Source organism: Sus scrofa, chromosome 5, assembly GCF_000003025.6.
Source record: "Sus scrofa isolate TJ Tabasco breed Duroc chromosome 5, Sscrofa11.1, whole genome shotgun sequence".
Taxonomy (NCBI): Eukaryota; Metazoa; Chordata; class Mammalia; order Artiodactyla; family Suidae; genus Sus; species Sus scrofa.
The window spans coordinates 18320899-18345853 of NC_010447.5; the positions used below are offsets into that span (position 1 = coordinate 18320899).

The following is a 24955-nucleotide window of genomic DNA, read 5'->3' on the forward strand; positions in this document are numbered from 1 at the left end:
GGCACCACACTGGTCCGTGTGTCCCTGGTGAGCAAGCTCCCTGGGCTGTCCCCCACTCCAGCCCTGTCCCTAGCCCCATGGACTGGGAAGGAGTCCCCTGTCCCCACTGTACTGGTAAATATGGAAACTCCATCTTTATTGGCGGTATAAACATCTCTGGTCTGTACATACATTTCATACATCATAGTGCAGGGCCTGAAGGGGGGGCCAAAGGGGAGGCCCCAGCAGCACAGCAGCTCAGCCTTTCCTCCAAAGCCCTGCCCACTCTGTGCAAACCCAAGGCCAACTGCTCCTGCTCCCTCTCCCTCCCAGAAGTCACTGTATGGGCTGGGGCCAGGGCTCAAGGGGGTAGGAGACAGGAGGGCTTGGTGGCAGAGGACACATGTAAGTGCTAGAATCAAAACACTGAAGCAAAACAGGCAAGTGGCAGAGGCAGCAAGCGGGACGGGGAGCGCAGGGCTGTGGCCTTGGGCTCCCTTGAGGGCTCTGGGGTCTTGTCCGCACCATGTGGGAGGGACAGGCTCTGGGGTCTCAGCCTGCACCCCCAGGAACTAGAAACAAGGGTGCCATGGGTGGGCTGAGGAGGACAAGGGGGAAACAGGAGCAAAGGCCCAGGACCCCACCTGACAGCCCCTCTCTCACCCCATCGGACACGGCACGGGCACCACCTATGTACGCACAGCTTGGGGGAGACACGGGTTCCCAGGGGGACTGAGGTGCCTGGGCTGGCAGTGAGCAGGGAGGTGGCTTTTGGAGGAAGGAACAGAGACCCCTTGAGTAGTCGTCTCGGGACAGCAGTCACTGGAAGGAGCCAGGCCCCCACCCCCCCACCAGCCCCGCCAGGGGGATGACAGCAGCAACTGGTTCACAGGACGAGGACAGGGATGGGAAAGAAGGTGCGAGGAGAAATACTGTGGTACCGGGAGGAGCTGTCCTGCTCCACCCTCTGTCAAGCCTCGTGCCCAATAGCAGCTGAGACAGGCGCTCACTCCCCCGACTCACGCAGGCCAGTGCAGGAGGGGGATGGGGGGGCCCACTGGCCAAAGCCCGGGGCACCCACCCACAGAGCACCACCATTCTTTGGGCCTGTTCCTGTCTAACCAGGGACTCTCACCCGGGGACTGATGCCAGGGCAGCACCTGGTCAGAAACACGGGCACGGGGGAGCCTGGCAGGGGCCTGACACAGAGCAGAGGGACTGCGTACCCCCTGGGCCTGCTGGGTAAGCAGATCCTCAGGGAGTCAGGAACCGGGGACCTGGTTCTGCAAAGGGAGAGGGGAGGGAGGGGGGACGGCCCGGGAAGGAGGCCCTAGCCGCTCAGGGGGTGCAGGTCCACTTTGACCTTCTCTCCACAGCTCAGCATCCCAATGGTGGGGAAGAAGCCCCCAGAAGGGACAACAGCATCCTTCTTCCCAATGATCTTGCCGTTCCGAGTGAAGAAAACCTGAGAGTGGAGATGAGTAGGAGAGTGGGCCAGGCAGGCTTTGGCCTCTCCTCTGAGGAGGCAGGAGCTACGCAGGCCTGAACCCCATAGCTCCCCACTCCCACCATGGCCAGGGGAGACACGGGGTAATGCACGAGGTGCCCACACGAGGGCGTCCTGAGGCTGGAAACCAGTCTCCGCCTCAGAGGCCAGGGGCCCACAGCAGCACCAGACCTACCCCAGCCCCTGCCCCTGCCCCTGCCCCTGCCCCTGGGGGCTCCACTTTCTAGTTTGCACCCACCCTCGCTCAGGCCCAAGACCCCCACAGGCCAACCCCAGACCCACCCAACTCACCACCACCTTCTTGCCCTCGTGCTCCTGCTCTATCTCTTCCCCATCATCTTCCTCTTCCTCTTCCTCCTCTTCCTCTTCCCCTTCCTGGTGCAGGTACATGACGTTCCGGACATTCCGGACAGCTCGGGCAGTTGGGGACAGGATCACTGTGTCACAACTGTCATCACTGTCACCTAGGAGACCAGGAGACCCTGAGCTCCTGGGGTACTGCCCCCGCCCTCTGCCCGACCAGCCTGGTTGGCCACCCCCCACCCCCCACTCACCCTCACTGTCCAGAATGTAGTCCCGGGGGAACATGATGCCACAGCCCATAATGTCCCCTTTGTAACAGCGCGGCCCAAAGGGGTCCCCCACGCCACTGCCATGGAAGATCTTCCCGTCATCTGTTGGAGGGAGGGGAGAGGACACGCACTTGAAGGGGGGCTGACACCCTACACCCCCTGGAGCAGCCTCTGCTTGAAGCTGAATCTTCCTTCCCTCCTCTGTCCCCGAGGAAGGGAGGAGGCAAGGCGACCCAGAGAGAAGTGGGACGAGGGCACCCAATTCTAAAGAGACATCACTCTGTCCCCTCAAAGGGCTAAGGGGGAGACTCCCTCAGGCGCTGGTCAGAGAGGGGACAGGGCCTCGGAGGGGAGGGAGAGGTGGGACTAGGAACCTATGGCTCGTCCTTTCTAAAGAAAGCCGCAAAGGAACTCAAGCCGATCGAAAAAAGAAAATGCAGAATCTGCAGGAAGGGTACAGAGGGAGCCAACTCAGAGGCCTGGAATGTCCAGTTCGGGCCCAGGTCCCCCGCCCCTGTTCTGTTCCCCTGGCTCTCGGGGCTGGGAGGAAAAACACAGATGAGGAGAGAGGACTAGCAGCTCAGGGAAGGGGAGCAGGCGGCAGCAGGGGGATGTCTCTCCGGCCCAGTGCTGTGCGGGGTCAGGAAAACCGGACGACCCTATGTCCCTACATCCCCACAACCCCAGCTCCCCGGGGGGGCAGCCCCTCACGCACCTGCATGATAAGCCACGGACCCTCTGCTCCAGCCGGGGTGCCTGTTCTTGGGATAATCCTATTCCAAAGTGGAAAAAGGAAGTTTTGGTACCTCGCACAGGAAATAGGACCCCAGTGTGGCATCAGAACCCTCTATCTTCTGGAACAAGCTACAACCCACCCCCCGCAGGCAACCTCAAGCCTTCAGGCACTGGAGGTTGCAGGGGAAGCTGCAGAATAGGGCTTGGCTTTCCCCACGGGAGCTGCAGGCAGCCCCCAGCCCCACATCCAGGCCTCCGCCTGTTGGGGTGTGGTCAGGACACTCTCAGCTCTGAGGGGACCTGGGGTCTGTACCCTTGCAGAGCAGACACATAGGACCACGTCTCAGGTTAAGACCTCCCTCTGCAGCCCGGCCCCCCTCATCTCCCCAAGAGCTCCCGCCCACCCGGCCCAATAGCCCCAGGGCCAGGCAGCTCCAGAGGCACAAAGCCAGCACTGGTGCCCACCTTCCGGGCCAGCCCCAAGGCGATGTAGCATTTCTCTCCCGGGTCCACGATCTCCACCTCGAAGTAGTGGCTCCGAGTGCTCAGCGGGTGCCGGGCCTGGGCCAGCCCCACGTCCACGATGCTCTTGCCTTTGCCCAGGTACTCCAGCAGCTGCGGGAAGAGCGGGGGAGGGGCGCTGACCACCGCCCTGGAAACCTGGCTCCGAGGCCGCCTGGGGACCAGGGTCCGAGTCTCCCCACAAACCCTGGCTGAAATAAAGGCATCCTAGAAGCACCATGTGCGCCTCAGTGTTCCAGGCGGGCATGGGAGGACGGGGAGGGGAGGGGAGGACAGGAGGTGGCAACGCGAGCAGGAGGACTGAGCCCTAAGTTCCCTCTGCCCATCAGCCCAAGACCCCCTTTGCTGCGGGGACCGGATGGCAGATGGCCAAGCACCAGGACCACACAGGGCTCTGGAGACACAGCCCTCACTGCCTCAATCGCCCTGCCAGGAAAGGGCCACCCCGGGGCCCTGAACACCAGGAGACAAGAAGCCTCGGAGGAGGGGAGGCCGCCAGCTTTCTCAGGGAGCCTCACGTGGACGCGGAGGAGGCAGAGGTTAAGGGCCAACTCAGCCGCCTGGGAGAGGGGAGACAGGCTCCGAAGCCAGTTCTGCCTGGGATGGGACGGACGTAATTTCTCGAGGTCTTTGTTTTACTTGGCTTTGAACAGCGCTGTTTGCAGCAGGGTCAGGGAGGTGCCGAGGGGAGCCAGGGGCTCCTTCGTTTAAAGTGAGGGAGGGGAGCAGGCAGAGCAAAGCTAGGAAGGCAGCCTTTTCTGCTCCCAGCCTCACAAGGCTTGAAAGAGCCGGGGCAGGGGTGTGGAGGGGAGATGACGGACGGGCTCTCGGGGCTCCTTGGCCCCATGGTGATCCTGCCTGGGCATGATGGGGCGGCAACCCCCAATCTGGGAGGATTTATTTATCAGTTGTCATGGTGATGGTGGGGCTGTGACTCAACCCCATCCCCACTTTCCCCCACCCGAAGCATCACCTGGGACTCCTTAATCCCTTTTTAATTAACCAAACTGCCCCTCAAGACTTTCTTTTACCCTCCTGCCCCTCCAGCCCTGAAGAAAATGCACTCCCTGGGGACCGTCTCCATTTCTCCCTGGCAAGCCTTGGGGTGCTGGCCTCTTGCCCCCTGAAGGACTCCTGCCTGAACAGGAAAGGCGCACCTGCACCAGAGCCGGAGCCTCCATGTGTGCGTGTGCGTGTGTCTGTCTGTCTGTGTGCAGCAGAGGCGGGGGCTGCATCCTCACCACCCCCTGCAGGGAGGCCACAGAGGGGCTTGGCCCCCTTCTTAGCCCTGGGTCCCCGAAGCCTTGCCACCTCAAGGCCATCCCGCCTCCTACCCAGAGAACAGGAGGTGAGGGACAGAGGTGGGGTGGGGGGACCAGGAGAAGGGCCGGAGGTGTGCAGCAGCCTACCTAACTCTTTCTTCTCTCCTTGCTCCGGCCGGGCCCTCACACGTTTCAGGGTACACTGGCTCTGTGATATTCACACTCCTGGCCCAAGACTCCATGATCTCACACTGCTTTCTTCCATCAGAGAGGGATCCCTACAGGGCGTCTTCTAATTTCCTGGGTATTATTAAGGCCCACACGGTTTGAATTCTGTCTATGGTCCTCTGTGTGCTCTCGGCTCGGCCTGGGTTCCTCCTCTGCGTCTCTCCCCACAAAGCCAAGAGGGGTGCGGCCCAACGCGCATTAACTAGCTTCACTCCACCCAGTCCGAGGAGCCCCAGCCCACCGTCTCCACCCTGCATTGCAGAGATGGGTGGGGGACCCCACAGCTGCCCTCGACCCACTCCATCCAACTGGCCTCGGCATAGGAAACACAGTGTTCTCCAATTCCAGAGCCAAGAGACAGTGGATCCAGATCCTGATCCTTGGGAAAAACCCGCCCAACCATTCCCTCGGCCTCAGCCCAGAGGAGGGCAGGCTGCAGTCTGCTCTCTGGATAGGGTGGGGATGCTTCCTGAGGCTAAAAGGCCAAGAAGGAGAAGCACACTATGTGGGGCTCTAAACCCGCTCCCCACCTGGCAGGACATCATGGTGCAGACAGACCGCGGGCGTGGAAGACAAGGGCCCTGCACCACCTGCCTCTCCAGCAGAGGAACCAGCCACCCCCTGCGGCGTAAGCGCCCAATTCATCTCAGCCTCCCAGATCACTCTCCTGCCCCTGGGCAAAGCCTTCTCAGAGCGCTGGCAGGGTGGGTGGGGGCAGTCTGGCCTACCCGACAGATCCTGGCCTGGGTACACTCCTCCCCTCCTTAGACTAGGGCTGTTAGAACGTAGGGGAGGTGGGAGATTGGGCCCCTAGAGTCTGAATTGCTCAAATCTGGATGCTGCTCCCTCGACCTGTGCGTCCGATGCCTCTTCGTTTGGAAGAGAATCAGACCTGAGTTCAAATCCTAACTCCTATTACTTACTAGCAACTCAACTTTAAGTGATTTTCACTTCAAGCCTCTGTTTCTTCAGCAGTAAAATAGGGACACCACTACCTGCGCCTCCAAAAATGGGTGAAAAGACGAGATGAGGGGAGTGTCAAGGGCTCCTCGCCTTTCCCTATCTCAGGAAATTGGGGTTGGACTGGAATCCCCCAATGTTCCTGGGCTCCCTAAACATTCATCGCCACCCCAAAGCTACGACAGACTGGAACTCCCAGTCGCAAAGAAGGACGTGATCTTTCATCTCGGCCCTCACCCCCCGCTGCAATGGCCCCTTAGGCTCCCAGGACTGGTCACTGTTTCTGGGGCAGATGATCACCCCGGATGCCTCTACCCCCACTGACCATCTGGCTTCCTCCCCGTGTTGGTCCTCAAACGATGCCCAGAGTTCCTGTCAAGGCTCAGTGGTTAATGAACCTGACTAGGATCCATGAGGATGCGGGTTCGATCCCTGGCCTCGCTCAGTGGGTTAAGGATCCGGCGTTGCCGTGAGCTGTGGTGTAGGTCGCAGACATGGCTCAGATCCCGAGCTGCTGTGGCTGTGATATAGGCCAGTGGCTATAGCTCCGATTGGACCCCTAGCCTGGGAATCTCCATGTGGCGTGGGGGCGGCCCCCAAAAGACAAAAAACCCCACAACGCCCAAGCAACAGGCCTTCCCTCACATCTTTGGTGGGTTGGGGGCACTTTTCCCCTAAGGCTCTCAAGACCACCCCCCCCCCCCCGCCTCCGTCCACACACAACCAAAGCCTTGAGAGGTCGACTCCACAGAGGAGGGAAAGCCTTCTGCAGCCACCCCCTCCCTCGCGCCAGCACTGCCTCCTCAGCTTCTTCTCTCCTGCTGGTACCCGCCCTTCTCTTGCCAGCAGAGACCCTAATCCCTCTTGACAGGAGCAAGGGAGAGCTCAGTGCCCCGAGGGCCTAGAAGCAGCTGAAACAAGAACCAAGAACTGCTCCCCACCGGCCAGCTCAGGCCTCAACACGGCTGCCTCCCGGGTGGGGTCTGGGGAGGACCCCTGGGAGGGTGGGGCCTGGTTCACCCCACTCTGTGTACAAAGCTGTTGCCCCGTCACTAAGGAGGTGTCAGAGGAGCTCTGAACAGGAAACAAAGGCAAAATGAGTCTAATCCCCACCTCGACACCTCGACACCTTCCCTCATTGTACAAGGCCTGGCGGTGAGCCCCCAGCCCTGGGAGCAAAAGCGGCAGGAATTCTTCAGCACCCCTGAGCTCTGGGGAGGGGGGCTCTTTTGTTTCCCTTTTTAGGGCCACACCTATGGCATAGGGAGGTTCCCAGGCTAGGGGTTGAATTAGAGCTGCAGCCGCTGGCCTACGATACAGCCACAGCAACGCCAGATCTGAGCCATGTCTGCAACCTATGCCGTAGCTTGCCCCAACGGCAGATCCTTAACCCACTGAGTGAGGCCAGGGATTGAACCCGCATCCTCATGGACACTAGTCGGGTTCTTACCCTGCTCGAGGGGGCTCTTTAGGAAAGTGAGGCCACGGGAAGCAGGAACAGACTTCCTCTAGAAAGAACCAGGTCAGTCTATATATAGATCCTCAGATCAAACCAGGACAATTAACTCTTAACAACTGCTGAATCTAGGTACTGGGGATACAGTAGGTGTTCACTGTACTACTTTTTCAACTTTTCTGTATGTGCGAAACTTTTCATAATGAAACGATGGAGGGGGAAAAAGAAGGGTGAAGCGTTGAATTCCTTCTTTAAGAGAGAAGAACCAGTGAGAAGAGATAAAAGAGGATAATAGAGACTCCAAAACTGAGGGAATGGGCTAGGAGTAAAAGAATTCCAAGGCGGCCAAGAAAACTCATCCAGGAGGCCCCCGGCTAAAGAAACCAGAGGGAAGCATCCCCGAGGAAGTGGGAAGTTAGGGTCAGGAACCCCGGATTCCTCCCGTGAGAAGGGGGCAGGGGGAGGGGAGGGGTCCGGCTACAGAAAAGCGGGCCTGGGTGGAAGGGAGCAGCACTCGTCAGAGAGTGGAAAAGGCAGGGCGGTGAGTCAAAGGAGGAACATCTGGGCTTAGTTCTGCTGCTAATTCGCTGTCTTGATATTTGATCAGGTCTCTTCACTTCTCTGGGACTGCTTTCTCAGCAGCAAGAGAGGCCATGGGGGACTGTGCGGGCAGCCACAACAATGCGGGGTGGGGGTGGGGGCGGGGAGGAGCTACCAGCACCCTGGGTCTGGGAGAGCCAAGGATGCTAACTGCCCTGCACATCAAGGAACTGTCTCACCTAAAAGGCCGGTCGACTCCGCACTGAAAAACCTGCACAGGACAGCATCAGAGCCTCCCCAAACCTTCACGGCTCTACTGGAAGCATCACCCAGGGCAGGAGAAACAGGCTGCAACAACGGCAGAGGTCTGAGCTTCCAGGGCTGGGCTCCCCACAGAGGCAGACGGAAACACAGGAAGGACAGCGAGGAGAGGCAGCTGTGCTAGACTTCAGAAGTAGGAGGCACAGGCTGGGCCCCACGACCTCTCCCAGGCTCCCTCAGGCTGACACCGCTGTGACTGTGGCATCAGAAACACAGTGGATGGCCAGAAGGGACGTAAGTGGGGCTGGCCGGCTGAGGGGCTGGAAGAAACTGGGTAAATCAGCCTCTGGTGAAAGATGGGGTAGGAGTTCCCACTGCGGCACAGTGGGTGAGGGATTCAATGTTGCCATAGCCGTGGTTGCAGCCACGGCTCGGATTCAATCCCTGGCCTGCGAACTTTCAAAAAAGAAAGAAAAAAAGATGGAGTCTGGGTGGTTGGCAAGACTAGACGAGAGGCATGCCGCACGTGTCCCTCAAGAGCCTCAAGCCCAAGTCTGCCCAGAGGAGCAAGTGCTCAGGGAGTACTGTGTCTGCTCTGCCCACTGTCCCCAACAGGGGTGGGGGTCTGAGAGAAGAGCCAAACTCAACAGCTTATGTCTAAGAAAGAGAAAAAAAAAAAAATTCTTCAATGTGTGGCCTGAGGGCATGGGGGGAAGGGCGGAGAGGAAGGAAGGCTATTTATAACCCTCTACAGGATTCTGCATCAATTAGAAAAGATTGCCTGGGAGGAGCAGGGAGCAGAGTGGGGACAGGTCCAGGCAGGGGAAGGATGCCAGGAAAAAACTCTTGAGGAGAGGTCACGGATCAGAGCTGGAACATCACCCGGGCCCAGCCCCAAGCTCCACTCTGGAGATGCTGTCAAAACGACGGTGGAAGGGGAAGAGAAAGGAGAGATGAAGGTCAGGGAGTGGGCATCTGAGGCCTCCTGGCTGGTGGTCTCTGCAGACCCCAGGGTGAGACAAAGGTGCAGAGGATCAGAAGCTGCAGCAGGGCGCACCTTCTGCCATCTTCCTTGTCTTTGACTCACCTTGAACTCCAGAAGTGGAGAGCCTTGCTCAGAATCCTCTCCTGCCCCCCACTGCTTCTGTTTTGCTAACAAAGAGTGAGTTGAAAACAGCCTGGGTTGGGGTGAGAAGGCCACAGGGTGGAGGGAAAGGTTGAGCCGGGAGCGAGAGGGCAGCAGAGGGACAAGTCGAAGTGGGAGGCCTGAGCCGCCCACTAGAGATCAGGGCCAGACCCCTGACTCAGCATCCATTCGCTCCCAACCCAGCATGAGGCCCAGAGGGTGGACAGATAGGAAGCGTTTCCCTCTCTCAAGGTCCATTCGCTTCCCAAGAAGGTTTAAAATCTAGGGAGGGACGAAAGCAGGCATGAGGAGAAGACATAGAAAAAGGCGGCTCTGGCGGGTCAAGGACTCCCCCTGAATCTTCATGCGCCTCAACTCTCAGCCTCTACGAGACGTAGGAAGGCAGAGGAGACGGACAGTGACGCTTACTCAGAAAAGATCTTGAAGAACCTTCCCCCACAGGAGCGGGATCTGTGACCGCAGCTGCCCCGAGGCCGGTGAATGGGAAGCTGGGCCAGCTGGGCTGGGATCCAGCCAAGAGAGGTCCGGGCATCCTGCCTCCAAGTCAGCCTCTCAAAGGCAGCGCACAGCGGGGGCCAAAGGAGAGTTAGTTACTGCAGGTTTGGGTAAAGCAACTCGCCTGAGCTGGCAAACCGAGGGGGCGGCGGCGGGAAAGGGGACCGAGGCGAAGGACAAGGCAGAAGCGGACGCGGGTCGAGGCGCCAGGCTCTCCTGCCAACACTCCCACTTCCCAAAACCCTGCAAGAGACCCTGTCCTCACTCCCCAGCCTAAGCACTCCTGACCCACTCGGGGGGGGGGGCCCTCCCCCGCCCACCCCCCTTACTCACGGTCCCGCAGACTCTGACATCGTGCAGGCGGCCCCACTCGTCCTCGTAGCTGTCCACCATCATGATGCTGTCGTCCTCCCGGCCCAGCTCGGCATTGAGGTGCAGCCGCACCTCCTCTCCCAGGGAGTGCATGCCCACAGCTGGGAACAGCCCGTCCGGGGACATGGGCATGATGGTGGAGCCCACCTGCAGCAGAGGGGGAGGGAAGGAGGGAGGGAGGGAGGGAGGCAGTTGTTCGCCTGGCTCGCTTCTCCACGGCTCATCCAACTCTCACAAGGGCACGCCTGAGACGACGCCACCAATCATTATCACACAGGCTGACAGACAGCACAACGGAGGTGCAGAGACATTTGAAAAGTTGCTAAGTACTCCTAGCCGGGCAAAGTGTCCACGGAGCTAGAAGGCAAACACAAGCCTCTTGACGTGCCGCCAAATACTCTGGGTACATGTGAGTGTGGACCAGAGCCGGAAAGTGCTGAGGACAGATGCTAAGGGAGGGAGGCCTCTGGGCCAAGGCCTGAGAAAGCAATTGCCCAGCATGGGAGATGGAGCTGGGTAGGAGAAGAAAGAGCTGGGGCTCTCCTGTTTGCTGTTTTTCTGAAGAAAGAGCTGGGGCTCTCCTATTTGCTGTTTTTCTGTTTGTTTGTTTGTTTGTTTGGGGTTTTTTTTGTTTTGTTTTTTCATTTTTGGCCGCCCTTTGATAGACAGAGCTCCAGGGCCAGGGAACAGATCTGAGCCACAGTCTTGACCTGAGCCATTGCGGCCACATTGGATCTTTAACCCACTGTGCTGGGCTGGGGATTGAACTCACATCCCAGCACTCCCAAGATGCTCCAATCCCGTTGCACCACAGTGGGAGGTTTTTGGTTTTTTTTTTCTTTTTAGGGCTGCACCCAGGGCATGTGGAGTTTCCCAGGCTAGGGGTCAAATTGGAGCTACAGCTCCTGGCCGACACCATAGCCACAGCAATGCAGGATCCGAGCAGCATCTGTGACCTACATCACAGCTCACAGCAATGCCAGATCCTTAACCTGCTGAGTGAGGCCAGGGATCGAACCCGCATCTTCATGGATACTAGCCGGGTTTGTTTCCACTGTGCCATGACGGGAACTCCTGTCCTGTTTGCTCTTATCCATCCCTTCACCATTACTAGTCTCTGAAGAGGGAAGGAAAGGAGAAGTGAAACAAGGAACATGAAACACAGAGAGGACATAGCCACAAAAGCATCACGTAACAAAACCCAAGAGGACCTCCAGCTTATGCAGCCAGGACATAATCTCCCCTTCTCTTTTTTCTGCTCAAACCTTCCCGCCTATTGCCCAATGCTGTCCCCCAAAACTTCCGCTCCTCCTCCACTGCATTAAACTGCCCCCCTGCGTCTATCAGGCAGGAATGTCCCAGCTTCCCCTGGGCAGGGGAGGCGTCTTCTCCTATACTTAGGAGGCCTCAGCAGAACCTGAGGCTGGACTCCAGAAGATGGAAACGCAGCCTATAGGGCCCTGGGCAAGCCCCAGCCAGCAGACTTTTTCTTATCACTCGCAAATCCCTGGACAGCTTCAAGCAGCTTAAACCCCACTCAGGAGGTCCCACTCACCCGCTTCCCATTCTTGGTGAAGAAGATCTGGGCAGTCTGCACATCAAAGGACACTGGCTCAATGCCACAGCCAATCCGGTCCCCGGAGTTGCACTTTGACCCAAACTGGCGGCCCTTGGCTCGGCCATTATACAGCCTGTGGACAGAGCAGCACAGACACAGCCCCGAGCCTGGCCTCCCAGCTTCGCCCCAGTGCTGCTGCTCCGCATCACTCTGCAGTGGCATCCAGCTGTGTTCTCCCGTGAGTTCCACACGCCCCCCCAAACCTCCAAGGGAGCCATCAGGCCACCTTCTTGTCCTGATCAGAAAGGCCTAAGAAAATACCCCAAGACAGGTGAAGGAATGGCCAAAGCCAACCAGAGGCAGGCTTCCCAAATTCATAGGAAAGGGGTCAAGTTCCACAAGCGGCCACTCACTTGCCATCATCGGCATGGTAGGCTACAGAGTCAGGCAACCAGCCAGGCTGGTGATCCAGGCTGTAGTACTGAGGGACCAGTCCCACGGCAATGGTGCCCCGGACCCCGCTGTCCACAATAGACACCTGGAGGGAGGAGGGCAGGGCACAGTTAGTGGGGATGGGAGCTAGACGTCAAAAGGGGCTGAAGCTCAAAGAGAAAAAAGACAAGAGAATCAGAGAAGAAGTCAGAGCACTCAGAGGGAGAACTGGGGAGAGGAGGGGCCCGCTTTACCACGACTACTTAGAAAATAACCTCCAACCTACAGAGAGAGACAGGAGATGGAGCAGATGCAGGACTTGGGTTGGGGTGGGAAAGGACATGGGTCAAAGTCTCCCTAAGCAAAAGGCAGGGGAGCAGAAGGACAGGGGGGCGGGACTCCAGGGTGCCTCTCAGATGAGGCACCATGCTGTCCTGCGCCCTTTTCCCGGGCAACAGGAAAATCCTGATGGAAAATTAAAAGGACCAGGTCAAGAATCCAGTAAAAAGAGCTCCTCGGAGCTTAACCATCTCACCCCCCGCCCTGATCACCTCAAAATAATTGCTGTCCTTCGTCAGGGGTCGAGAAGCCACGTAGCAGCCAACTTCGCCCGAGTTCCCATGGTAACTGGAGGAATGAAGGGGGACTTCCATTAGCCCAGGAGCTGGGGGGAGGGCCTCAGCCTCCCGAACCCCTACCCAGGTCGGCACAGAGGAGAGTCCATCAGGCCACACTTCAGGACATCTGCACAAACACCAGAGCAAGATACCTGAGGTTGCCCAGCCAGGACCCAACTCACCAGACCAACACAAGCCTGGCTTCTTCACTGCTGCTGGGGAAGGGAAGGCAGAACCTCCCTCGGCTGCCTATGAGGGGGGTCTCACAATGCTGTCTAACCTCAATCCCTCATGCTGCAGCTTTGGCCCTTTCCCTCTGGCTCTGTCCTCCGTGGAGCTGAAAATAGCTGGTCTCTGTCCTCAGTACCAAAGCCCTTCAGAGACTGGAAGACAGGTATTCAGTCCCCACTCCTCAGTTTTCTTTTCTTTCTTTCTTTTTTTTTTGTCTTTTTTTTTTTTTTTTTTTTTTTTGTCTTTTTGTCTTTTTGTTGTTGTTGTTGTTGTTGCTATTTCTTGGGCCGCTCCCACGGCATATGGAGGTTCCCAGGCTAGGGGTCCAATCGGAGCTGCAGCCACCGGCCTACGCCAGAGCCCCAGCAACGCGGGATCCGAGCCGCGTCTGCAACCTACACCACAGCTCACGGCAACGCCGGATCGTTAACCCACTGAGCAAGGGCAGGGACCGAACCCGCAACCTCATGGTTCCTGGTCGGATTTGTTAACCACTGCGCCACGACGGGAACTCCCTCTTTTTTTTTTTTTTCTTTTTGCCTTTTCTAGAGCCGCTTCCCACAGCATATGGAGGTTCCCAGGCTAGGGGTCCAATCGGAGCTGTAGCCGCCGGCCTGCATCACAGCCACAGCAACGCCAGATCCGAGCCTCGTCTGCAACCTACACCACAGCTCACGGCAACGCCGGATCGTTAACCCACTGAGCAAGGGCAGGGACCGAACCCGCAACCTCATGGTTCCTGGTCGGATTTGTTAACCACTGCGCCACGACGGGAACTCCCTCTTTTTTTTTTTTTCTTTTTGCCTTTTCTAGAGCCGCTTCCCACAGCATATGGAGGTTCCCAGGCTAGGGGTCCAATCGGAGCTGTAGCCGCCGGCCTGCATCACAGCCACAGCAACGCCAGATCCGAGCCTCGTCTGCAACCTACACCACAGCTCACGGCAATGTGGGATCCTTAACCCAATGAGCGAGGCCAGGGATCGAACCCGCAACCTCATGGTTCCTAGTCGGATTCATTAACCACTGAGCCACGACGGGAACTCCCTCAGCTTTCTTTTCTTTCTTTCTTTTTTTGCTTTCTAGGGCCACACCCATGACATAAGGAAGTTCCCAGGCTAGGGATAGAAACAGAGCTGCGGCTGCCGACCTATACCTCAGCCACAGCAACTGGGGATCCGAGCCGTATCTGGGATCTACACCACAGCTCATGTCAACAGCGGATCCTTAACCCACTGAGCAAGACCAGGGATCGAACCTGCATCCTCATGGATACCAGTCAGATTCATTTCTACTGTGCCACAACAGGAACACTCCTCAGCTTTCTTACCTCTAAGCTAAACAGCACTATTCTCTTCCCCCATTCAGTGGCAACTCTGTGAGAAAATAAGGCTCAGAAGGAGTCAGGGGTCAAGCCAGAAAACAGAGAGAACAAACACAAACACACAAACCAAATGGTTGGAAAGTGCCAAGCAGGCTGCACCACAGAACAATCCTTCCCCAAAAAGGAAATCCACTGGCTTTGAAACGGCCACTCTTCACCAAACCCAACCCCAGAGACGCAGGTAGGAGACCCAGGCATCGCACAGACTCAAGAGAGTTCTTTCAACAAGGCACCTGCCATAGCACCATGGCCTAGCGCAGCTGTTATCGCGAGACCCAGGGAGCGTGCAGTGAGAAGCGGATCGAGGCCTCTCCCGAGGCCTTCTCCCGGGGCCCTCCAGGCCCTCCGTCTGGCCCCAGGCTGGCGGGTGAGCTGGAGGACCCAGGGACAGACTGAGGGCTGTGTCCTGCAGAGCCCCAAAGCCCTCGCTGTAGCCACCCACTGGGGGGGCCCAGGGCCCATCTGGGCCACCTAATGGCAGCAGCAGTCTCCCTGTGCCGCACTCTGCGGGACCCAGCCACCGGCTGTGCAGCCTGGGTCCTCGGCACCTGCTCCCTCAGTGATGATAGCTGGGCAGGGTCTGGGGCACTAGCCCAGAGGGCACCACAGCTGCATTCTACCTCTTCAGCCTGGCCTCAGCACCTGCAGGAGGAACCACACTGGATGCTGGATGAACCGGCCTGAGAAGAGACCCCTCCTTTTAGCCAGGGTGAGACTCGGAGGGCAAAGTGATGCTTGGGACCCTAAACAAGCAAAATGAGGGATAATGCTGTCGCTTTGCTTATAACATTTGTTTTGATGGAAGTTTACACAAACATCGTGACCGGACCCACAGGGACAGCTGTGAGAACAAAGGATCCAACAGCACAAAGTTTGCAGCAACTAACCACACCCCTCCCTCACTGCTCCTAGAAAAGAGCTTTGCTCTTTAAGGAGCTCAGGGATTTTAAGGCATGAGCCCCCGTCTCCTTGAATGGCCCTGCAATAAAACTTGCCCTGCTCCAAACCCCAACATCTTGGTACTGTGCACCAGGCACACAGATGAGCATTAGGTAACATGGGCAACTCCCAGCAGCCCCCAATCTCTGGCATGACTGCTTCCAATGCAAACCAGGACAGAGGGACCAAGAGACACAGGCGGAGGGGGTGCAAGGTGAAGCAGGACACACTGCTCCATTCAGAAAGGCCTCCAGGGGAGTTCCCATCATGGCTCAGTGGTTAACAAAACCAACTAGTATCCATGAGGACACAGGTTCAATCCCTGGCCTCCATCAGCAGGTTAAGGATCCAGCATTGCTGCAAGCTGTGGTGTAGGTTGCAGATGCAGCTCAGATCTGGCGATGCTATGGCTGTGGCGTAGGGGGCTACAGCTCTGAATTGACCCCTAGTCTGGGAACTTCCATATGCCACAGGTGCAGCCCTAAAAAGCGGAAAAAAAAAAAAAAAAAGAAAGAAAGAAAAGCCTCGAGGGTGCACACATGCCCCTCTCGCGCAGTGCAGAAAGTCCTCTGCCTCGGAATAAGCCCCTTTGCATCCGGCACAGAACGGCAAATGTGGAAACCCTCCCCCAAACTCACCTCAAAGTGTCTCCATCTACAAGAATGTGCTTGAACCTCTCCTGATATCGGAAAGCCCGGACCTCTCGAATCTCCCGGATCCGCCGGCGCCAATTCAGAAACCGGTAGTGCAGGTTGAGGTCATCCATCTTGTTCATGAGAACAAACCTGCCAGGGGCAGGAGGGGGTTGAGGAGGAGGAAGCAGAGCCTTGAGGAAAGCACCCCAGCCTGTTCCACCCAGAACACAGAGTAGACACTAGACTCAAACCCAGTTGCTCAGACGGACCTCAACAATCCCCATCCTCATCCTTTCATTGAGCAAACATTTACTGAGCTCCCACTATGTGCTGCTACTGCCCTAGTTGCTAGGGATACAGCTGTGAACAAGATGGATGGGATGCCTGTCCTCACAGCACTTCCATTCTAGTGGGGGAGGCAGGACAGACAATAAACAGATGTGACAACATTAGACAGTGGAGGAAAAAGCAGAGTGATATGATAAAGAATAATAGGATGGACTCTATGAGATGAAAAGGCACCAGGCATGCGACAATCCCGAGGAAGAGTATCCCAGGCAGAGGGGACAGCCGGAACACAGGTCCTGAACTACAGGGCAGCTGGCATGATAGGAAAATAAAAACACCAGGTGGCTGGTATGTAGGGAAAGTAGGAGAAGGAGAATGTATCAGAAGAGAATGAGAAGAAGGTCAGGGCCAGAGCAACATACTACAGACCACAGAAAGGAGTCAGAATTTTATTCCAAGTGTGATGGAAAATCCCTGGAAGGTTTTAAGCAAGGAAATGATATGCTCTTAAGGTTTATCAGATTGTAAAGCTGTCAGGCTGTTGATTGCTGGCTAAACTGATCATAAGAGGAGCAAGAACAGAAATGGCAGTTGGAGCTGTTCTGAAGAGACGGCATCCACTAAGATGGCAGCAGTGAAGAAGGGGAGGAGTAGGATGACCCAGGTATTTAAACCACCAAGAGGCGGGTTCGATCCCTGGCCTTGCTCTGTGGGTCAAGGATTTGGTGTTGCCAGGAGCTGCGATGTAGGTCGCAGACTTGGCTGGGATCCGGTGTTGCTGTGGCTGTGGCACAGGCCCGCAGCTGTAGCTCCGATTAGGCGCCTAGCCTGGGAAGCTCCATAAGCCGCTGGTGCGGCCCTAAAAAAACAATAATAATAATAATAATAATAAAAAACCACCAAGAGTGCTAACATATGAACGAATGAATGAGCGGATTTTTCCTGGGAGCCAGAAGTGACAAAAAGGGGAGTTATTTTTCTCTTCCCATCCCCCAAACTCCGGGACAAGGGTTTCATCCAGGCCTGACCATGCCTTGCACACAGCAAGGGTTTAGGTAGCCAAGCCTGGGCTGAATTCAACCCCAACGCGCATGTTACAGGATTCTGCAGTCGCTACAAGCCACCGTGTGGCCCAGAAGGCTAGGCACCTGCGGGGCAGCCCGGGACTGGCTTCCTGGGCCCTCGGCCAGGGCTTGACCCCAGGTCGACGCTGGCGCCCCAGACTTAGAGGAGCATCTGCTTGCCTAGAATCCCACAGCCTTGGCACCGGCGAGTGGTGGCGCCCTCCGGCCCCGCCTCTACCCCAGGCGCAGCCCGAGCACTCAGTTGAGGGTCAAGGGGGAAAGGGCCCCGGCCGTCAGTGTGACTACGCCCAGTCTCCCCCTGCCCGGCACTGGGCCCAGGGTCCCCGGGGAGGAAACCCAGTGACCAGAACGCAAGGCCCGCCCCGACTCCAAAGCCTCCGCCCAGGACCCCCGCCTCCCGCCTCAGGCTCCGTGGAGACCGACCCGAGGCCTCCGGGACCCCGCCCCCGATCCCCGCCTACCGGGGCCGCCGCGTCCTCCTCATCCATAGGCCTCTCAGCTCCGCTCACTAGCTCTTCGGCCGCCGCCACCACACACATCCGGGTCCCCGCCCTTCCTAAGCTCCCGGAGGCCCGCCCCTTTCCACCACCTCGGCCAATCTTTAGCGGCTGAGAACGACAGGCATCTGCAGGAGCCAATCGAAGGGCGCAGACCGGATCGGGCGCGGCCCGGTGAACCGGGTACCTAGTGCCGGGCAGGGGCTGGTAAACCCGGGTGTCGAGAGGGTGGGAGGTGACGACGTGGCGGCGCGGACTCTGCGCGGGGCGCCCCGGGCGCTGACTGGCCAGTCCAGGGGCGGCTCCCGCAGCGGACGGGGCGGGCAGGGAAGGTCGCTGCGCACCCACAAATACTATTTCCACAGCGTTCGTTCTGAGTCAGATGCTAAGAGCTTTGTAGAAATGTCCTTTTAATCCACTCAACAACCCTATGAAATGAATTTTATTATTAAATCCTTTTTGCAGATGCGCGAGCCTGAGGCTGGCCTCCATAGCTCGTGCGCCGGTTACCATATGCTTTGTAGTCTCCTGAATTATACCGTTACCATGTGCTTTATATTCTCCCGAGCTCCATTTCATGTCACCTTTCATTCATTTCTGGGCAGCACCTTCTCTGCCTGGAAGACACAACTTTGGATGCAAAAAGCACAGTTGCATGAAATGGCATACTGTGCAGGAAGGTTTGAATGACTTATGGAAAGTTAGACTGGGGCTGTAATGTGAAGGGAAGAAGGACACCAACATATATTGAGCACCTACTAAAGGGTGTTTATTAGGAGTTCCCTGGTGATCTAGTGCTCAGGACTCTGGTCTAGTGGTTAGGACTCTCCGCTTTCACCTCTGAGGCCCTTCCATTCCTGACCTGGGAACTGAGATTCCACATCAAGCTGATGCTCCGGGCCGAATAAATAAATAAAAACAAAAGGTGTTGGCGTTCCCATTGTGGCTCAGTGGTTAACGAACCCGACTTGTATCCATGAGGACGTGGGTTCGATCCCTGACCTCGCTCAGTGGGTTAACGATCTGGCCTTTCTGTGAGCTGTGGTGGAGGTCTCAGACGCAGCTGGGATCTGGGGTTGCTGTGGCTGTGGCATAGGCCGGCAGCTGTAGCTCTGATAAGACCCCTAGCTTGGGAATCTCCATATGCCTCCGGTAGGACCCTAAAAAGACAAAAAACAAACCAAAAAAAAAGGAAATCTGGACTATAATGCCAGATCTGTGATTGATGTTTACTTGTTATGTTTCCTTAGGCTCCTTAATCTGCAATCTGTCTTTCCTGAATAGTAGATGCCAATTTTTTTTTTTTTTTTTTTTTTTTTTTTTGTCTTTTCTAGGGCGGCATCCCCAGCATATGGAGGTTCCCAGGCCAGGGGTCCAGTCGGAGCTGTAGCCTCCGTCCTACACCACAGCCACAGCAACACCAGATCTGAGCCACGTCTGCGACCTACACCACAGCTCACGGCAACGCCGGATCCTTAACCCACTGAGCTAGGCCAGGGATCGAACCCGCAACCTCATGGTTCCTAGTCGGATTCGTTAACCACTGAGCCATGATGGGAACTCCAAGATGCCAATATTTTGTATCCTGTCCCTCAGTTTCATTTTTATCGGATGTTTACTCATTATAGACTGAGGCTATGCATTAACAACATTATCCAGTTATAGCATTAATTTTGAGGGTTTTTTAAAGACTATACTTTTATTTATTTATTTATTTATTTATTTATTTATTTATTTTGTCTTTTTGCCATTTCTTGGGCCGCTCCCGGGGCATATGGAGGTTCCCAGGCTAGGGGTCAAATCGGAGCTGTAGCCACCAGACTACACCAGAGCCACAGCAACTCGGGATCCGAGCCGCGTCTGCAACCTACACCACAGCTCACGGCAACGCCGGATCCTTAACCCACTGAGCAAGGGCAGGGACCGAACCCATAACCTCATGGTTCCTAGTCGGATTCGTTAACCACTGCACCACGACGGGAACTCCTGAGTTAATTTTTGTATATGATATGAGGTATAGATGAAAGTTCTTTTTTTTTTTTTTTGTTTTTTGCATATGGATGTCCAGTTACTCCAACAGCATTTGTTGAAAAGACTGTGATTTTTCTACTGAATTCCTTGGTACCCCTGTCAAAAATTTGTTGCAGAGAGTTCTCCTGTGGTGCAGCGAGTTAAGTGCTGTCACTGCAGCAGCTTGTTGCTGCTGTGGTGCAGGTTCAATCCCTGGAACAGGAACTTTCACATGTTGAGGGTGTGGCAAAAAAAAAAATTGCTATAAAAAAATCTATTGAACAAGTTAAAAAAAGTGTTTTAAAAAAAAGAACAAAAAAGTCAATTTGCCATACTTTTGTGGGTCTGTTTTGGACTCTCTGTTCTACTGATCTGTTTTTCTTTTTTAATTAATTAATTACTTAATTAATTTTTACTGAATGAATTTTATTACACTTATAGTTGTACAATGATCATCACAACCCAATTTTATAGCATTTTACTGATGTGTTTTTCTATCTTTATGTTTTGATTACTAGACTTTATAATAAGTCTTGAAGTCAGGTATAAGTCCTTCAATTCTGTTCTTTTTAAAAGTTGACTTGGAGTTCCCATTGTGGCTGAGCGGTAATGAACTGGACTAGTATCCAGGAGGACTGGGGTTCAGTCCCTCGCCTCGCTCAGTGGTTTAAGGATCCGGTGTTGCCATGAGCTGTGGTGTAGGTCATAGACTTGGCTCAGATCTGTGTTGCTATGGCTGTGGCGAAGGCTGGCAGCTGTGGTTCAAAATTGACCCCTAGTCTGGGAACCTCCATGTGCCTCAGGGGTGGCCCTAAATTTAAAATTTAAAATTTTTAAAACTTAAAAAAAAATTTTTTTTAAGTTGGCTTGAGTTATTCCAGGTCTTTTGTATTTCCATGAGACAGCCAGCTTGCCAATTTCTACAAAAAAGCACTCTGAGATTTTAATTGGGATTACATTGATTCTGTTGATCAATTTTGGGAGAACTGACATTTTAACAATATGGAGTCTTCCAATCCTCGAACATGGCATATATCACTCCATTTATTTGTCTTCTTTAATCCATCTCAGCTGTTGTGTAGTTTCAGGGTGCCAATCCTTTTTCAGATCTGTCCCCTAAGTATTTCTTTCCTTCTTCTTCTTTTTTTTTTTTTTTGCTTTGTTAGGGCCACAACCACAGCATATGGAAGTTCCCAGGCTAGGGGTCCAATCGGAGCTACAACTGCTGGCCTACACTACAGCCACCGCAACACAGGGTCTGAGCCACATCTGCAACCTACACCATAGCTCATGGCAATACCAAATCCTTAACCCACTGAGTGAAGCCAGGAATCAAACCTGCATCCTCATGGATCTTAGTTGGGTTCGTAAATGCTGAACCATGATGGGAACTCCCACTTCTTTTTTTTCTTTTTTCTTTTTTGGCTGCCCCTTGGCATGTGGAGTTCTCAAGCGAGGGATCAGATCTGAGCCACAGTGAAGCTCATGCCACAACATGGGATTTTTTAATGCACTCTGCTGGGCCAGGGATGGAACCCTCACTGCAGAGAGACAATGCCAAATCCTTAACCCACTGTGCTACAGTGGGAACTCCTGCATGTGTTTGATTTTGATGGATGAGATTTAATTGCTATCTCTCTCAACTTACTCTGGTTGTTTAATATCAAATTGCAGGCTCTCAGGCCAAAATTTTAGGGTGGAAAAAAGAAATAACTGGTGTAGCCCAGCATAGTTTCTTCAGCAGTTTTGCCAGAGATAGGCTGTGGGAGGGAACAGCTGGCCTGCCCAAAAGAATAGGAACCCAGGAGTTCCCTGGTGGTACAGTGGGTTAAGGATCTGGCATTGTCACTGCTGTGGCTCAGGTTGCAGCTGTGGCATGAGTTTAATCCTTAGTCCAGGAACTTCTGCATGCCGTGGGTGCAGCCAAAAACAAACAAACAAAAAATAGGAATCCAGATCTCAGGCTGCTTTTTTGGAAAGAGCCCAGACTTAGGCTTGGGGCAATCTCATAGCTCAAGAAGAGGAACAAGAGAAGTCTTTTCATGACTTGCCAGGGATCTTTTTTGTTGTTGTTGTTGGTTTTTTTTTTTTTGTCTTTTTGCTATTTCTTTGGGCCACTCCTGTGGCATATGGAGGTTCCCAAGCTAGGGGTTTAATTGGAGCTGTAGCCACCGGCCTACACCAGAGCCACAGCAACGCGGGATCCGAGCCGCATCTGCAACCTACACCACACCTCACTGCAACGCCGGATCACCAACCCACTGAGCAAGGGCAGGGACCGAACCCGCAACCTCATGGTTCCTAGTCGGATCCGTTAACCACTGCGCCACGACGGGAACTCCTGCCAGGGATCTTTTATCTATGATTTTATTAAACTTTTCAAACTTTTATTTTATTTTTTGTCTTTTTAGGGCCATGCCCATGGCATATGGAAGTTCCCAGGCTAGGGATCAAACTGAAGCTGCAGCTGCCGGCCACAGCCCCAACCACAGCAACACCAGATCCGAGCCACATCCTTGACCTACAGCTCATGGCTATGGGGGACCCTTAACCCACTGATTCAGGACAGGGACTGAACCCGAGTTCTCATGGATGGATACTAGTCAAGTTCGTTACCCCTGAGCCACAATGGGAACACCTCAAACTTTTCTTTTTCGGTCTGCGCTGTTTATCATAAAAATATATTTCTTATGTTTATTCCCACCCCACCCCCAACAAAAGCCAACCCTTCCTTTTATTTCCCTTAAAACAACCTCCCTCTAGCTCTAGAAATTACATGTGGTTTGAGTATTTAGAGAATTTAGCAAACAAGCCTGTATTTAACTTATCCAAACTCTTAATGTTTCCCTACATCATGCAAGTCTTTATGTGGAAGCGAAAAGAGCATTGAACTTGGAATCCAGTGGGTCTGACCATGTAGCTATGCAGCCTTTGGCACCCACACTCTGAATGTCTTCTTATCTGCAAAGTGGATATGGTGCAGGAACATTGTGAGAATGATGCAAAAAATAAATAAACATTCAGTGAACTTGAGTTGAATGTGAATATCTCTGCCTCAGAGTTCCCGTTATGGCTCAGTGGTAACAAACCTGACTAGGATCCATGAGGATGCCAGTTCGATTCCTGGCCTTGCTCAGTGGGTTAAGGATCTGGCTGTGGTGAGCTGTGGTGTAGGTTGCAGATGTGGCTCGGATCCCATGTTGCTGTGGCTGTGGTGTAGGCCAGCAGCTGCAGCTCCAATGAGATCTTCAGCCTGGGAACTTCCATATGCTGCAGGTGCGGCCCTAAAAAGACACACCAAAAAAAAGATACAATGAAAAGCATGCATAGTATGAAACATGTGATTTTTATTTTTATTTATTTATTTATTTGTCTTTTTGCCTTTTCTAGGGCCGCTCCTGCGGCATATGGAGGTTCCCAGGCTAGGGGTTAAATTAGAGCTGTAGCCGCCAGCCTATGCCAGAGCCACAGCAACGCGGGGATCTGAGCCGCGTCTGCAACCTACACCACAGGTCACTGCAACGCCGGATCCTTAACCCACTGAGCAAGGGCAGGGACCGAACCCGCAACCTCATGGTTCCTAGTCGGATTTGTTAATCACTGCACCACGACGGGAACTCCCAAGCCATGTGATTTTTAAAGACAGGTGCTGCTCCTTCTGCCTAGAAGCCTTCCTCTCAGCCCCCTCCCTCACAAACTGCTACTCCCCCAAGAATTAATGAAAGCATCACCTCCTCTGCGAAGCGTTCTCTGATTTTTCCAGGCAAACTTAAGTTCTCCTTCCTCTGTGTTCACTTGGCCTTTGATGTCTAGTATCGTTCGATTTGCTTGATTATTTTCCCCAGTGATTTCGAGTTCCTTGGGGATCAGGGTGAACAGACTATTCCATTTCACCCAGAGCCTGATAATAAAAATTAGAAGATACACAGAGTAGAAGCAGAAAGTTAGGGGCGTGACCATGAGTAAAATCTCAGAGGTATGAATTCAAAGAGTATATTTGGTCAAGGGGTGGGTGGTTCTTATAAAATAATAATGGAGCTAATAGAACTGGTGGACTTAAACCCAAGAATCTGGGGAGTCCCTGCTGTGGCACAGTGGGTTAGAAATCTGACTGCAGCAGATCAGGTTGCTGTGGCAGTGTAGATTCGATCCCCAGCCCAGTGCAGTGGGTTAAAGGATCCAGTGTTGCTGCAACTTGTGGCTCAGGTTGAATACAATGCCTGGCCTGGGAATGTCCATGTGCCATGGATGCCAGCCATTTAAATAAATAAATAAATAAAACCAAGGATTTGGACTTGATACTGGAGTTAGTAGGAAGTCATTGAAGGTTTCTGAGCAGAGGAATTATATGCTGTATTTTCATTTCAGAAAGGATAGTCTGGGTACAAAGCCTGAAAACTGGCCAGTCCTTAGGAAACCATCTCATGATCCAGGTGAAAGACAATGAGAACCCAAACCATCAAGACAACCATAGAAATGAAAACATCTGGAGTTCCCATCATGGCTCAGTGGTTAAGGAACCTGACTAGTATCCATGAGGACGCAAGTTCAATCCCTGCCTTGCTCAGTGTGTTCAAGATCCGGTGTGGCCATGAGCTGTGGTATAGGTTACAGATGTGACTTGGATCCTGAGTTGCTGTGGCTGTGGTATAAGCTGGTGGTTACAGCTCTGATTTGACCCCTAGCCTGGGAATTTCCATATCCCTCGAGTGCAGCCCTAAAAAGACAAAAAAAAAAAAAAAAAAAAAAAAAAAAAAAAAAAAAAAGAAAGAAAGAAAAAGAAATGAAAATGAAAACATTTAAGACCAGTTTGGGGGAATCATTAGGAAGGACTGACCAACAGGAATAGGTAATTTCACGAGAAATTTCATGAGAAAAGAGAAAAGAGTAGAGGATGACCAGGAAATTGGGAACGTGATGAGACCACTGACAAAAATAGAAAAGATGAAGTATAGTTTGTGGGGGGAGATGATAATATGGCTTTGGATATGTTGAGTTTGAAATAATGGCAGGCAGAGAATTCCCTTCCGATGCAGGGGGTTAAGGATCCGGTGTTTTGGAGCTCCCATGGTGGTGCAGCAGAAACGAATCCAACTAGGAACCATGAGGTTGCAGGTTCAATTCCTGGCCTTGCTCAATGGGTTAAGGATCCGGTGTTGCCTTGAGCTGTGGTGTGGGTCGCAGACTCGGCTTGGATCCCACATTGCTGTGGCCGTGGCTGTGGCCGGCATCTCTAGCTCGGATTT

General features: G+C 54.1%; 1 protein-coding gene across 2 annotated transcripts; it reads right to left on the reverse strand.

Moving 5' to 3' along the window:
* SPRYD3 (SPRY domain containing 3) lies at window positions 108-17793 on the reverse strand. 2 transcript variants are annotated; one of them, NM_001245003.1, is given in 11 exon segments: window positions 120-1444; window positions 1778-1950; window positions 2041-2160; window positions 2774-2831; window positions 3259-3408; window positions 9998-10183; window positions 11592-11727; window positions 12008-12132; window positions 12578-12653; window positions 15833-15979; window positions 17664-17764. In NM_001245003.1, coding segments are annotated over 11 exon segments (1329 nt in total). In that variant the 5' UTR covers window positions 17687-17764; the 3' UTR covers window positions 120-1309.